Genomic DNA, 16,780 nt, shown 5'->3' on the forward strand with positions numbered 1-16,780 from the left:
TCAGGGCTTCTAGGCACTATTGCAAGCCAAATAAATAGTAATCGTGATACAAAGCTGTTGAATAGGATTTTTTTAATGAATAAATGAAAGAAAAGTTATTTTGAGTTGAGCCCTTAAATGAAAAATTTCAGTTCAATTAAAATGTTTATAAATGATTAATTTATAACCTTTTCTGACAGAGGGCATTGTGGGAAGGGACGAAACTAATGGCCTGTTTTAAGACGGTGTTGTTTTGACATAGAGTCAAACATTATTAGTTTGGGAAATATATCACAAAGTCCCACCACCATTTAGTTACAATCATCTTTATGGTATCGGAATGTCTCAAAACTTGAATTAAACTTCACAACGCTCCAGAGAGGTGGGGAAGTATTGTATTGTATATTATCCTTATTTTACAGAGGAGGAAGCTGAGATACAGAGAGACTACAGACCAGATTTTCAAAATAACTTAATCAAGTTTGAGTGCTCAGTTTTAGACACCTATGTCCTGATTGATTTCAGTGGCAGCTGCCAGCACTCAGTGCCTCTGAAAATAGGCTTTGTTTTCTAAATCTAGGGATCCAAAAAATTAAGACCTCCAAAATTGCATTCCCTTTTGAAAATTTGATTGGCACATGATCATGCTTGTCTTTGGCAGAAATGGAAATCAAAGCCCTTTCTCTGGGCTCCCAGTACTTTGCCTGAACCACATGACTATCCTTCCTCCCCATTAGCAGCTAGCATCATTTTGCAGGCAGGAAACGTAAGTTATGTTAAAAGCCAAGGGGAATTAATTAATGTACACAGGCAGAGAGACTACACAAAGAAGCAGGAAATTCCTCCCTTTCTAAAATTGTGCTTTCAAGGTCCTTCTTAGTGTCGACTTTAAATAACCATTATTTGCTCTCGAGTTACTTTGGTATTATCAGCTTGCCTTAGTGACAGATTGCTGGATAGCTCTCTTTTCTTCTTTCCAAAAGGAGCACACCCTTCAAAGCAGACTGTTTTCCAAGTTATTAGTTTCCCTGTTATTGTATCCATACCATTCAGTGATCCAAAAACCCTCCCACCAGGATAGGAAAGGCTAAGTTTCCCCAGCTGGAGACACAGCTTTAGACACTAGCACTCCTATTTGTTGTCCCAGCCTCCGAGGGGGCACAATGTGGCCAGCACGGGATTCTGATAAGAAAAGGGAAAAGGCAGAAAGGCAAGGACTTTGAGAACAGCAGAACCGGTGACGGCAAAAGGGCTTCAGCTTGCCTCAGCTCCAAGAAGCAAAAGGTCAAGTACAGGCAGATTTTGGCTCACATTTGATGTTGACTCTCAGCAAAGGGTCGCAGGCTCAAAGCAAATTTGGGGCTGCTTCTTTAGAAAGAGAGCAGAGAAGTGGAGTTGATGGGTCCCATTCACTGAACTGGATTAAAGAGGCTGAGGCTGCAGGTATATCAGGTGCCAACAGTGCCTGATGGGCTGTAGAGTAAGTGTGGCTTGCCTGGGGAATGAATTTTGCACAGTACCACTGGATCATCATCATCATTTGATACAAGACGAGGCTGAGATCATGATTCAGGTATGTAGAATCTGTATATAAATCCGAAGAATTAATATAGCCAAGGCTGGGGGTTGAGGGGAGAGAACAGGAGACTGCCAGATTACTTTGTGCTCCCAGCACTGTTTAAAGCTGCAATTGTCCTTTATTTCTAACTCGGAGATCCTATAGTCTGCACATGATTTATTATTATGTGGTTCTGTACAACAAGGTTGGGTGTGTGCAGCAAAAGTGTTTTAATTAAAGAAAACAGAGAAGTCCTGCCAAAGTCTGAGGTGCTGAAATCTATCCCGTTCCCTCCATTATGTCTTCACATAAAGAAAAAAAAATCCATTTTAGTATCCAGTAGTCAGGGTCCAAACTCAAATACGAAATCTACAAGAGAACTTTTTTAATCCACAGTAACCACAGGAAGACACATTGTGGGTTACCAAATTCTGTGGTTTAGTGAGCAAACAAAAAGGCAATTAAAAGACCTCCAGGAATATTGTATAAAGCAACTGTACTGTTATACAAAGCAATACATTAATGAAACCATTGTATCTGTGATTGTGGTAACTTGAGCATTATGTGGTAGCATGTCATTCATTGTAACTATATGATCACCTACAAGGCAAAAGTTGCAAGCAGCAAATATGTGTATTCAGTTTGGCTGTGGGCCAGTTGCCTAGTTACGGAAAACAGCTTGTCAGTTGGCTGATGTATGAACACCAGAGAATATGTGGATAACAACCATCATTTAATTTGTTCATAACATTTAATAAAGCGAAAGGTTTGGGCATGCTTGTGGGTCCTTTGATTTCTTTTCTGTGTGCTTTGTGACTATTATTGATGAATTCTTAGCATTGTAGAACAAAGCTGACATGGCTTCTAACTGAAGATGAAAGTTTCCTTCTAACTGATTTGTGGTCTGACCCACTTCAAAGCTTGAGTGTTCCATTCAGCAATAATAATGTTAATAAATGTATATTATTCTCCTATTTACCATAATGTGCTGGCTTGAACGATACTTGTCATACTTTTTACAAGGCCTGATTCATCAACGCATCATGGTTTCACCAGTGCATCTGCCAGTTTCAGTGGAGTTCCACTGGCATAAAACTGAACCCAGTGGTACATTTGGCCCACTCTCTCTTCAGTTATTCAACATTATATTTTTTAATGAAATATGCATTTGAATTGCAATAGATTTCTGTGGAAACTATGGCAAGGATAACTGTAAATACAAATGGGTGGATCATTTTGGATTACATGACTTCACTTCACTTCAAACTTTTTTTGTGAAAAAGTTTGTTCAGCTTTCTAAAAAAAAAATCATTTTTGTGCTCCCCTTGACTTTCTGGATCTGGACAGGACTGGAAGGGAAAGCACCAATATTTCAGGAGACAGGGTTATTTCTCAGTAGTTCAGGCACAATCAGGTGCTGGAAATACCAGGAGTCTTAGTAGAAATCTTGTTCTTAGGAGAGTTTCAGCCCAACTTTGCAGATTCTAGAGGTTCAGAGAAGCATCCATATTTTTGGTTTGCTAACCACACTAACACTCTGAACCTTTGAGGATTGCAGAGTAGCAAATCTTCGTGTCTTCTTCCATGTCACTCTAGAGGGTATGTCTGCATTGCAAGTGAAAGGTGTGATGGTAGCATGGGCTGGCATACCTGTGCAAGCTTTATTCTACCTAGCATGGATAACAATGGCAGTGTAGATATGGTGGATGGGCTGGTAACCAGGGGATATACCCAAGGTCCCTGGAGGTCTCTATGTCTCTCCTGTTAAAGCTGTGCTACAGTGTATAAATAATCAAATAGTCATTGGAGCAGGGACTTGAACTTTAGCCTGTCACATCCTAGGTGAGTGCCCTAACCACTAGGTGATAGTCTTTCTCATTTGCTTTCCTTAGCCCAATGATCATTCATTGTCATTATGATTTGCCCCTATGAAAGATAATCAATAGTTTATTGAACCAGGGAAAGAGCACTCTTGAGGCCAGGAAGGAATTTCCCTCCAGGTGGTATAACATTGGACAAATGACCATCATATTTAGTATGGGCTGATTCTTCCTCTCTCTCATGTCATAGGAGCCGTCACCTGAAAATCACACTTTGATGCAATAGGAAAAAAATGGGACTAGGAAAAATTATGTTAAATACTTTTTACACGTGAAATTATGTAAAAGGGGCTTTGTAACACAGGGGCTAAAATATCTCCAACAAGTCAGGACAGAATTTAGATGCCATGCCTTGAGATGGTTTCATCATAGTATCATGACATTTAGATCTCTTGCATGACACAATTGCTGCACTTGGGCTTCAGAGAACCCAATCTACTCCACCTAGACAGGAGGCAGAGCTGAACTCTAGCATGATCCAGTCTACTTTAATCCTTGTGGTCCTGAGCATATACTAAGTGTTTACTGTATGGTTAAAAATTTACAAATCTTCTGGTTGCACCTGCTCAGTAGTGACTTATGACTATGAGAGTTTATCAGCCAAGATTTACAAAGATTAGATCTGGACTGAGCATGCTTCATCCCCTCAACTCCTACTTGTGCCTGGACTGGTCATGTGCCATCCCCTTAAAGCAACTGAGCATGCTCCATTGTGGAGCTGCAAGGACTGAGCAGGACTCCACCACACTAAAGAATCATTTAGACTTAAACAATTTATTAAGTTATATGAAAAACTGGGCTTGATTCTCTTTTCATTTAGACCAGTATAAATCAAGAGTGACTCCACTGAACTCAGTGAAATTACATAAGAGACAGGAATATCAGGGCCAATAATTCTTAAAATATTTGTTATAATATGAGTTTGAAGGAGGGAGCAGTCTATGTAGCTAACAAAGGCTCCAACTTATACTGCTGTTATGCAATGGAAAACGCACGAGTCAATGTGTTAACCTCATTAGCTTTTGTTCTATCCAAAAAACTAAAAAGAATGGGTCAAAATCCAGAAAGTAAATATTTTTTAAGATTCTGTATTTGTGTAATGTATCAGAGGGGTAGCCGTGTTAGTCTGGATCTGCATATTTATACCTGCCTCTGGAAATTTCCATTACATGTGTCTGACGAAGCGAGTATTCACCCACGAAAGCTTATGCTCCAATACGTCTGTTAGTCTATAAGGTGCCACAGGACTCTTTTTGTATTTGTGTATTGATTTTAATCCTTCTCTTCCAACAGGATGATGTTCAATTAAATGACTACCTGAATTGACGCTACTTCTGGCCTCCTTATAAACATTCCAGTTATGACTGTAACTAATTAACATCACCTCACTATTTGCAGTACACTTTAGGTATTTCCTATATGACTGTACAGAAGTGCCATGACTATTGCTGTAGCAGTATCTGATGGCGAAGTCACGATTTTAAAGTTTTGGGTTTTTTTAAGAATGGCCCGGTATTGTATATCAATTATGTATTGCCCAAGACTCTCCATGGTGGTTCTAGGTTCAACTTTGGCCACATTGTATGCTGGGCAAAGCCTTTTGATGTCTTTGTAGTTCAAGATGAATACCACTCATAGCAACTCAAGGGAGAAATTGTCTGATTGAAAAAAGCCACAGAAACCTTCTAGTCTGCTCCTCACAGCTGAGCTGAAGTCAAAATTTGAGCTGCAAGGAGGTTACAAAGGTTTGTATTCAGCAGATATTGCCCTTGGCCCATGCACATGAGGTTGATAGTTATAACAGCCACAGGTTCTGGTACATGCTATTACTTACCTGTAAAATGTCATTGGAAAAATTCTGACTGGTGTTCAGGACCATAATGTTTAGTGAAACAGAACCATGCTACGGACCACTTGAATTCCATTTAATTAATATGCCCCTCACTTGCATGTTCAGATATAGGAGACTAATGGAACTATTTATTATAACTTTTTTAAAGCAATTTCTTCTAAATCATTTTCCTTTCGTTTATGCATAGCTTTATTTCCTTCTATTGCTCTTTTCTTGTTCATCTCACTTTCATTCCTTTTCTTCACAGTTCAGACAATATCAATATTAGCCATTTACATCCTTGTCTCAGAAAATGGTGAGAAAATGAGCCAGAAGCTAAGGAAGAAAAAATGTAGACTTGGCTTTAATGAAGAATTTTTAATACTGGGTCTGATTTTGATATTTTATAGTGTCTATTTAAGTCAGTGGAATTACACTGGTATAAAATCAGCTTGAATTAGATCAGGTTCAATATGAGATATTAGTTGGATTAAAGTAGTAGATGCTGGTTGACAGTTTTCTGACAGAATATTTTTCAACTGGAAAATGCCAGTTCATTTAAAGCATAATGTTTTGCAGAAATGTTTCTGTTTTGACTAAAAATTTCCTTGAAAAATGGAAAAAATGTGTTACAGTAAGATCAAAATGTTCAGTTTTGACTTTTTTTAATTGAATGTTTTTTCCCCATTTTGAAACAACTTTTCATTTCTTTTTTTCTTCAAATTTTATATAATATAAAATAAAGTCCAAATCAGAATGAAACTTTTCAATTTAATCAAACTGGAACATTCTGATTAACTCAAAATGAGATCTTTCTTTCTTTCTTTTTCTTGAATAACATTTAATAGGAAATTTTGAATTTTTCTTTTTATTCTATTTGAAACAGAATTAAAAAAAAGCACAGGTATTATGTGAAGCAGAAGACCTGGTTTTCACCCAGCTCTAGAAGTAATAATAATGAATATTTTCAGTACATTTCACCCAGAGATCTCCAAGTACTGTACAGAGGTGGAAGAGTATTGTTATGGCAGGACTCACCAGATGGCATTGTTTCATGTCTTATAGGTTCTTTTTCTGAGCATGCAGACAAAGTACAGTTCTTGAAGAAATTATGTATTTTAGAGATTTTTGTGTGATCCAGGTTCTTTTAAGGGAGTTGCGGCAAACAGCTACATCTCTCTCACTGGAGTCAATTCTTGGGGCAGAGCTGCTTCCTGGGAACTGGGCATTGGTGTTTGGACTGAGTTACTTGAAAGAGGGCTTTGCCTGCATGAAGTTTGTGAGCACATTGTTTAAGCACTGGTGTGTATCGTGAAGAAAAAAAAAAAGTTACGGTAAGAACATGCTCAGAGGCCATGTCACTGATTTTTTTTTTCTCCAATGGCAAACTGACCTGCATGGTCCTAACATCTGCCATCAGTCAGCATAGGGTTGACAACATTATTCTAGTGTTACAGATGTGGAAACTGAAATGCAAAGAATGGTAGTTGGTGGTAGAAAAAGGAATAGAATCCAGGTCACCTAGCCCTAAGTCCAGTGCCTTCCAAAGTAATGGGTAGTCCTGCAAAATGTGGAGAAAAGGGGTCAAGTTAGGGGTAGCCCATATCATTCACTTTACTGGGCCTGTTAATGTTGAGTATGGGCTCAAGCTGATTCATATTCAGCAAATGCAGTTATGTCTTATTGACTTGACTATGAGTTTAAAACTGAGTACCTGCTTAAGTGCTTTGCTGAATTAGGGCCTTAGCGCAAGAGGTCCAGAGTTTAATCCCCACTGATGACCCACAGTGAGTGGTCGTCACACAAATACCCTCCTAATTAGCTCCCATTATAACTTCCTACTACTAGAAAACTACCTGATATTTCCCTTAGCTGCATTTCTGCCTCAGATACCCTAGCTGGGCAGCATTCCAACCTGCTGTGGCATCTCTTCTCACTGGTTTGATTTAATGACTCCCATAACGCCCATGTGTGAAATTGTACCTGTGATTTTTTGTTTTACATGAGTTCACTTGTGTTTACACCTTCAGCCCATGACTTGATAAATAGATAAAGTTATTTTACTTTACTCTTGTGCCCTTTACACTTCTCTTTTTTTCTTTATCCTTGCAACTGTTAGGACTTACTTCCTCCTTGTAGTCATCTTTCTTTTCCTTATGCTTCTCTGAGTATGGCTACACTTGCAAATTTGCAGCGCTGCAGCAGGGTGTGAAAAAACACCCTCTCCAGCGCTGCAAATTGCGGCGCTACAAAGCGCCAGTGTAGTCAAAGCCCCAGCGCTGGGAGCGCGGCTCCCAGCGCTGTACGTTATTCCCCACAGGGAGGTGGAATACGGACAGCGCTGGGAGAGCTCTCTCCCAGCGCTGGCGCTTTGACTACACTTAGTGCTTCAAAGCGCTGCCGCAGGAGCGCTGCAGCGGCAGCGCTTTGAAGTGCTAACGTAGCCATAGCCTGAGTCCCACTCAGCAATGTTTTTCTTGGTCTACATTCTCCAAAGTGACAAATGATTTGGGGAGCCTAGGTTGATACATTTTGCAGTGGCCTTAGGCATTTGGGTGCTTAGCACTTACTGAAAACCAAGCCCCTTTTAAGGTTTGGGTGTAAGAGACCTACATTTTCATGAGCATTTGCACTTGCTGTGTTGAGAAGTGCAGGATCAATTTCCATAGAGGCAAAACTTTCACCTGCACAGGATCAAACCCTCATTAGAAAATCTGCAAACCCAATTGTGGCATTAGAATAGAGGTGCTGGTTTCTGTGTAAAACTCACATTTATCTAAGAAAGGCCCAGTGCTCACTTGTAGCTCAATACAATGCAATACCGGGTGATAATGACTTTCCAAGTTGCAGGAGGTCTGAAGTGGGAGCTTCAGGATGATGATACTCTTATTCTGCTTCATAAATTCAGAAGCCCTGCAGAGAGCTGGACCTGTGCTCTAGTTTTGCTTTTCATATTTAGCAAGAGGCTGTAGTTCACAACATGCTTGGTGGTCACCGCCCTATATGTAAATGGTTTTGGTTTTTTTTTTAAGTTTGAAGCCAGTTCAAAAGTATCCAAGAGATTGTGGGAGCCAGTGTGATGCCCTCCCTCTATTTATTTATTTGAATTTTTATTATCCAGGCTTGACAGTTGGTAGAGAGGAAGACTTGCTGTACAGTGAATCGGAACTACTTAATGACAAGCCTGAACCCCCACTGGCTGTAGGCTTGAACTGCCTTTATGTAATGAATTCATTTTTGTGACCTGTGACTTTCTGTAATTGATAACTTGTAGGAAAAAGCTTTCCCTGCCAAGTGAACAAAAAAAAATTGTTAAATGGGTTTTTCTAAAGACTGCTAAAGTATAGCATCGTGTCTTGATTCCTGTCTCTTTCCTTCCTCTGCCCTGCCCCCCTTTTTAATGCAAAAAGCCAAAATAAACAGGATTAGATTTTGCCCAGTCTTTGTTAGACATTATTGTGCATTCCAGCTGTTTGCGCTCAGGTTACAGTGGTGAAAAGGAAGCATGAGCCTGCTAATGTGAAGTGTGTGCGGGACTGCGCTCAGCGTTTGCAAAGGGTAGGGATTCCCTTTGTCTTGCATTATGTATGGCTGTCCCTCATAGCTCCAAGGAAAGTGGCATGCACTAGCAACCTCAAGAGATACCCAGAGTCCCCAATGAAAATTGTATTTTGGTTGCTACCCCGTGATGCTGTGTCTTCACTGCTATTGTTACCCATGCTAGCTAGATTAAAGCTAGCATGGGTATGCCTGCTTTGCTGTGAACACACCTTTTCTTGCAATGTAGACATACTTTATGAAGTGGCATTTGGAAGTTTATCCATTTTCAGCTTTAAGAGAAGGGCTTTTACACTAAAGCAAATTTAAACATTATAAGAATTCATTATCCATAGTCTCTGTTCTGTTATTTCAGATACTTCTGCTCAGATCAGAATTTTATTTCCCTCCCCCTCCTGACACACACACACACACAATTTGTTTCTCCTTAATCCTGCAGACAAATCATTGTGATAGTATTTTGTGATACCACAGGTATCATGATTTCACAGCTGCAGGATCAAGTAGTAAGAAAAGACTGGTTGAGAAGGTGCAAGTGTAAATACTTTCACTAGAGCAAGTGCAGCAAGAATAATTATGAAAAACAAGTCAAAAGCACATGGGCTTGTTTATTCTTTGTCTGATAGGTTAAAAAACTTGCTGTGGCATGAAAGTCCTTCTTTGAAATCAACACCAACAATAATTAGTAATAGTTAATACTTTACACTACTGCATCTGAAATTAAACGTCACATCTGAAAGTCACAGCTGAATGCTTTTTATATAATGGACCAAACACTAATTGGATGTGAACACACTAAAAACTTTGGGGCCTTTGTCAGCATTCAGATTTTGCGATTTAGCCCTTTTCTTTACTGTGCTACAACTTTGCAGCTTTTCACCAAGCTGCCAACACTGAAAAAGTGCATTACAAAGGTGAGTAATTATTAATATTCCTTTTTTACAGATGAGGAATCTGTAGCACATAAATGTGAGTTGTCCAAAGACACAAGTCAGTGGTGCAGTCAGGAATTAAAATGCAGTTCTTCCAACTTCACTGTTCCCTGCTTTAACCGTCAGACTACTCTGCCTTGCAGGGTAATGCATGCCTGAATATTTGTTTTGACTCTTAGGACATGCATCCTGTTAAAAAAAGAGTATTGCCTTAGACTCATAGACATAGACTTAGACGCCAGAAGGGACCATTGTGATCATCTAGTCTGACCTCCTGCATATTGCAGGCCACAGAACCTCACCCACCCATACCTGTAATAGACCTCAAACCTCTGGCTGAGTTATTGAAGTCCTCAAATCAGTCTTTGTACTGTATCTGTCTGGATTAAGAGACACTAAGTCTCTGGCGGGCTTTCTGCCAAAGTGAGCTAAGCTAATTCGAGGAAGAAGGTGCTATAAATATCTGCCTAGCCAGCTTCTGTTTTTAACCACAAAATGAAGTCCTCAGAGCGAAATGATAAAGTCAAGTTCACTTAGCCTCTCAAGACTCGCACTTCTATCTAGGCATCCAACACTTTCACGTAAGGACTCTTATCGAACTGACAAAGCTTGCCACAGGGCATCAGGGGCACTGGAAACAGTTCCTTTCAAGTTGTGGCCATTTCCGATGGTAAGTTGTGAATATTTTTTTTAAATTTTCTTTGGTCCTGGGCTCTGAAGGTAAAATTTTAAGACCTTCTAAGTCACTTAGGAGCCTAAGCCCCATGGAACGTCACCAGGCCTTAAGCTGCTAAGTCACATAGGTGATTTATTGCAGAGTAGCAGCCATGTTAGTCTGTATCAGCAAAAACAATGAGGAGTCCTTGTGGCACCTGAGAGACTAACAAATGTATTTGGGCATAAGCTTTCATGGGCTATAACCCACTTCATTGGATGCATGGGGTGAAAAAAACAGTAGGCAGATAGATATATATATATATATATAAATAAACAAACACAGAGAACATGAAAAAATGGGTGTTGCCATACCAACTATAACAAGACTAATCAATTAAGATGGGCTATTATTAGCAATTATAATAGCCCACCTTAATTGATTAGTCTCCTTATAGTTGGTATGGCGACACCCATTTTTTCATGTTCTGTTTGTGTGTATATATATATCTTCCTACTGTTTTTTCCACTCCATGCATCCGATGAAGTGGGTTTTAGCCCACGAAAGCTTATGCCAGAATAAATGTTAGTCTCTCAGGTGCCACAAGGACTCCTCATTCTTTTTTATAGGTGATTTAGGAAATTTTGCCCCTAACTAGATCTCAATCATGGGCATAGTAATAATATTCACTTTGAACCTTCACTCCCTAATTGTGACTATAAAAACACTTTTTTAAAAAAATAGAGGAGAACGTTTGTCTTTTAAAAAGTGTGTACCGTATTTATCGGCGTATAACACGCACTTTTTTCCCCTGAAAATAGGGGGCAAATGATGTGTGCGTGTTATACGCCGATATAACCTTGGGAGCTATGACAGTAACCTCCAATAGGGTCCCCGGGTCCCCGCCCGACCCTCACCGGCCTCCCTGGCCGCGTCCTCCCCCCCCCCCGCGTTCCCGGCCCCGCGTTCCCGGCCCTGCCCGGCCCCCCCCCCGGCCCCGGGTCCCCGCCCGACCCTCAGCGGCCTCCCTGGCCGCGTCCTCCCCCCCCCCGCGGTCCCGGCCCCGCGTTCGCGGCCCTGCCCGGCCCCCCCCCCGGCCCCGGGTCCCCGCCCGACCCTCAGCGGCCTCCCTGGCCGCGTCCTCCCCCCCCCGCGTTCCCGGCCCCGCGTTCGCGGCCCTGCCCGGCCCGTCCCCGGGTCCCGACTCCCCGCCCGTCCCTCCCGGGCCGCGTCCTCCCCCCCCCGCGTTCCCGGCCCTGCCCGGCCCCGGTCCCCGCCCGACCCTCATCGGCCTCCCTGGCCGCGTACCCACCCCCCCCCCCGCGTTCCCGGCCGCGACCCTGCCCGGCCACCCGCCCCCCCGGGTCCCCGCCCGACCCTCCCTGGCCGCATCCCCCCCCCCGCGGCCCTGCCTGGCCCCCCCCAGTCCCCGGGTCCCCCCCCGACCCTCCCTGGCCGCGTCCCCCCCCCGCGTTCCCGGCCCCGCGTTCGCGGCCCTGCCCCCCCCCCGTCCCGGTCCCCGCCCGACCCTCACCGGCTGCGGCACGGCCCCGCGTCCCCGACCCCCCCAACCCCTCCCCGGCCGCCCGGCTCCGGCCGCACCCCCCCCCCCCGGCCCTGCCGTGCCCCCACCTACCGGGATGCTCGGCTCTGGACACGGCCCCCCACCTCCAGCCCGGCCTGGCCCCGTGGCTCCAGCCGCCCCTGCTGTTTTGCCAGGAGGCCGGGCTCCGGCAGCGCGTGGCGGCGGCCCCGGCTGCCCGGCTCCAGCTCTGGCCGCAGCCCTCCCTGGCTCCACCCGGCCAGCCACCTGGCTCCGGCCGCTGGGCTCCCGCTGCATCCTCCGGCCGCGTGACTCCTGTCCTGGCCCGGCCACGTCCAGGCAGCGCGGTAAGGGGGCAGGGAGGGGGTGTTGGAGAGAGGGTAGGGGAGTTCAAAGTCCTTTATTTGAAATTTAAGTTTTTGTCCTGAAATTTCCCCCTTAAAATGAAGGTGCGTGTTATACGCCTGTGCGTGTTATACGCCGATAAATACGGTATGTGTGTCTGTGGCTCTGCCTGTGGTCATCTTAGGGGTCTTTCTACTGTGCCTTATACACACTGCCTTGCATAGGGAGTAGTGTGCAACTGCACCATTCGAGCAGAAGCTCCAGGAAGTATTGGGTCAAATTTACCCATGTCCCAGTGCAGAGCCCAGCATAGGGATGGTGAGGAGGCAGTTTGTGCTTCCGCAGCCTTGGAGCTACCAGGATCCACTTAGCCCCTGGTGCTGGAGCTGCCCTAACTTCTGCCTAGCTGCTCAGGGTGCTTAAGTGCCTTGAGAAGTGAGCAATATTTGGGGTGTAGGACCACTCCAGAACAACCCTTCCTACCCCCAGAGGGTCCAAATATGAGGGGGATTGGTGGTGGGGCTGCAGAGCAATTGTAAATTGGATTCACTGTGCCTAAAGAAGGTCCTTTGTCTCCAGGAGCTCTGTGTTGCACGGGAAAAGTGACTGTTCTGCCCTTTAAGGAGAGTACAGTGCGTGCTCTTTTCTGTGACCAAAGATAGTGAATTTTGCCTGGCCCCTGCCCAGGGGGCAGGGCTCTTTATTCCATCACAGGGAAAAGACACAAACTAACTCAGGAGAGGGCAAATTGGCTAGAACCCTGGCAACGTAGAAATATTCCATAATCTTCTTCCTCTTTTTTAAATGTTTCAGCACTGCCAGTAATGCATCAGAGCATGGTGCCATTAACAGCTTTTTGTTTATCACAAACTGTTCCAAGGGGGGGGGGGGGGGGAAATACTGTTCAGGGTCTTGTTTCTATTGTTCCCCATCCTCTGTTGTCAAAGTACCAAACTCTAATGGAAATCCTACTCTTCATGCTTTTTGTCAGTCATCCAAGCAATCAGAGCAGCACAAAATGATTTTTAAAAGCGATTAAAGACTCACAGAAGCAGTGCAAGTTTGGTGCTCGAAAGAGCAAAAGGTTTTCATTATATTTTAAGGGAAATGTCAACTATAAACCCTTTTTCATGTCCATATAAACCCAACGGGCATGGAATGTCTGCTTCCTGCCAAATCTGGTATTAACTCTCGCTGTCACTTAAAGGGAAATTAAAACCATTTGAGCCTTCATCCTTGAAAGCTCTCCCCAGTGTTACAGTTTACTGTGCTGTCAGTTTATGGTGACTTGGTGCAACTGAGCATACATAGACCTTGATTCAGCAAGATATTAAGAACATAGCTAAGTTTAAGAATGAGTCATCCCATTGCCTTCAATAAGATTTAAGCATGTGTTGAAGTGTGTTGCTGAATTGGGGCCTATATCCGTTTTTTATATGGAGATATCAAAGATTGAGCTTAATGTGTGGAATCTGAATTTCAGGCACTGTAAAGTTCAGTGGTGTTTCAATACACGGCTTTCCCTTTGAGCGCATCTTGAAAAAAAATTGAGCTTGATTGCTCCTGACCCCTACATGACCAGGGAAGGGGCACCTCATGCTGTTCACATGTGCTGGGCACAACAGCAATACTTGTGCTCCTTTGAGAGCAAGAACTGCAAGTATAACATTCACTAGATTTTACTAGTGACATGACCCACCTCGCTGTACCAAGCAGAGGAATTGGTCCATGTGGAGGGGAGTATAAGAAGATCTGCTAGCTGTGTGCACTACTGTTGTATCCTCTTTGAAAGGGAGGATAGGAGGTTTCACTGTTCTCCAATGGTAAAATGTAGGCAGTTCTATGAAGGGTTCATAAGATATTTAATATATGGCCTTTTGCTGATCTAGGACTGATAATTCCCATTGCACCTTCAAAGAGCTTAATTTTATAGAGATTAATTTTACTTTCTCTGTAAAATTAATCTCTTTGGAGGTGGAAAGGGAATTGTTGGGGCAAAGAAAAAAACACTGAATCATAGTAACAAGAACTCCCTGCTTTTATTCACACAAGTCACTTTTTTCAGTCTTTCGTCAGATATGAATCAGGGACCTAGGTATAGAAAGCATTACAGCTGTTCACCATTGAACCACTTCACGACTGTATGTGGCTCATTTTCCCTGGGGCAGTTCTTTCTATGGCTCTAATTCAGAAAAGCATCCTTATTTGGGACAGACCTTAAACCATGTGCTTAAGTACTTTCTTGAGTTGCATCTCAAAGCAGCAAGGTAGGCTGACAGAATAGTCAAACAAGCATTAAATATCATTGCCAACACTAAGCCATTACATTGTGCCATTTAACAATTTTTCAAAGAAAAACAAATGTATTCTTAATGTATTTATGAGCAACGGATTGTGCCTCTAAAAGGAGCAATACCATTATTGCAACCCACACACTCCAAATACAAAGGATATTTGTTTTACTCTAATCTTGTTCTCCATTTGTAATCTGTCTGTCACAGGGAAAGAGGCCACTTGCACCAAATATTCATAAGCAATGTGGAATTCATCAGCCAGAACTAAAGCGGCCCGTTTTCACTGAAAACTACCTCCCATCTTGACAAGTACCAGAAATTCTTCTCAAATGACTAGAGTTCAGTTCTGGGTGGGCTATTATTCCACAGTTGCTCGTGAGCATATTTCTCAGTGCTTCATGTATTTGCTTTACATTTGATAGTTCTATGGAAGCTTTTAGTGTCAATATGAAAATTCCAAGATGTGGTTCTAAAGTCTTGAAAATCGAAACCAACCCTGATTTCAGCACTAGTATTGGAGGGCTTTAGATGAAAAGTGGAATAACTGGTGTAGCTCACTAGAGGACAGTCTTTCTACTTCAGATTTATTTAAATTCTTTCAGCTCCAACTCAAAGCAATGCCAACTGCTTATACAAACAGAAAGACTGTTACACAAGACTGGAAAAGAAACATTAAATTTTCTGGGACCGTCCTATAGAATTTAATAGGAAATTTAATATCTCTGCTGTAGGATGGTTTACAAAACCTTTAAAAAGGATATTGTTCATTATTAAATTCTATGAGATTTTAGGGTAATTTCTGTAGGACCCTATTAAATTTCTGTGGAACCCTTTTTGTTTCATCTCTGATATATTCTATAGGACTCTTCCATAAGGGAAGTTCTCTATTAAACTTGATTACAAACAAATACAAATGCTACCTCTGTCTGGCTTTTTCAGAGTTGTCTATATGACCACTGCTGTAGTATCAAAGCATTTCTCAGGGAAATTACAATGGCATAGCATTCTACTGCAGTGGTTACAAATGTTACATCTTATAATAATGATAAATGCAGTGTCTTATGCAATGACTGCAGTCATTTTTAAATAAATGAAGACAGCTGTCAATTGATTCCTGTCTTACCTCCTTTGTATCTCTAACATGGGTACAACCCTAACCAAGGATATGAACCCATCCAAACACAACGGGGCAAATATCCAAATCAGCACTTACTCAAAAGTTTGAATGTTCAGATTGAGGAGAAAAATATGAAGTGGGAATTTTCAAGGCTTCAATATATGAAGCCAGAACTTTGATTTGGGCCTGTCCATAGTATTTAGAAGTTAGCTAGATAGTATCCAAGTCATGCATCGCTGTTCAGTCCTTTCTCTACTTGTCACGTCTGGCATGAAGGAGGGTGGTAGAAGTCAGCTTGTGCATCAAAAACAGAATTAGGAGTTGGAAAAAACTGAGGGGTGTCAACAAAAATCAGAAAGATTTTGACAAAAAAAGCATTTTTGAAGGATAGGGGGATTTCCATTTAGTTGAAAAGCTTTTATCCGTTATGTTGTCTGTCTTTCTTTATGGGTAGCCTGTGGCCCTGAGTTCCTGCAGATCCCTTGGTAGATTGGTCCATGGTTGAGTGGAAGAGGCAAGCCTTGCTTTTGTGTGAATAATTCAGAGAAAACTCTTCAGAAAACATTCTTCCCCTCAAATCATTTTCTGTGGGAAGGGGCAATATGGGCCATTGTTTTTAAGATGGGAGGCAAGATAAAATGTGAAACCTTGCCAACAAATTTTACAGGTAGAAAGCTGAAAAATATTACTCATGTCATTTTAAAGCTTGCCCAATTAATTATTTTCATATTGAAGCCTAAAGCTCTGTGAAAGCACAGAACACTCAGTTCATCTTAAACAGCTTAAAGTTGTGGCTAAGGCTGTGGATTCATACTCTGTAGGATCCTGAATAAACTTTTAAAAGCAGCAAAGAGTCCTGTGGCACCTTATAGACTAACAGACGTATTGGAGAATGAGCTTTCGTGGGTGAATACCCACTTCATCAGATGTATTTGGGTAAAAAAATTTAAAAAAATCAAATTTCCATTATGTATTTTTATCTCCTGTGTGTTTGTTTAACTGAAGGCAGAATTTGACTATGAAACTCAGATGATTTTTTTTAATTATAATTTAATCACTCTAGTATCCTTTAATGTTGTTTTGCATGT

General features: G+C 42.3%; 1 protein-coding gene across 1 annotated transcript in view; it reads left to right on the forward strand.

The window, feature by feature from the left end:
• The first annotated feature begins 1,532 nt into the window (after positions 1 to 1,532).
• Positions 1,533 to 16,780, forward strand: part of TNS3 (tensin 3) — a 355,327-nt gene continuing 340,079 nt past the window's right edge. Inside the window, exon 1 of the mRNA XM_045003918.1 lies at positions 1,533 to 1,552. Coding sequence (XP_044859853.1) covers positions 1,544 to 1,552 — 9 coding nt within the window. The 5' untranslated portion in view covers positions 1,533 to 1,543. The remainder of the gene's footprint in view (positions 1,553 to 16,780) is intronic.

Source organism: Mauremys mutica, chromosome 2, assembly GCF_020497125.1.
Source record: "Mauremys mutica isolate MM-2020 ecotype Southern chromosome 2, ASM2049712v1, whole genome shotgun sequence".
Lineage (NCBI taxonomy): Eukaryota > Metazoa > Chordata > Testudines > Geoemydidae > Mauremys > Mauremys mutica.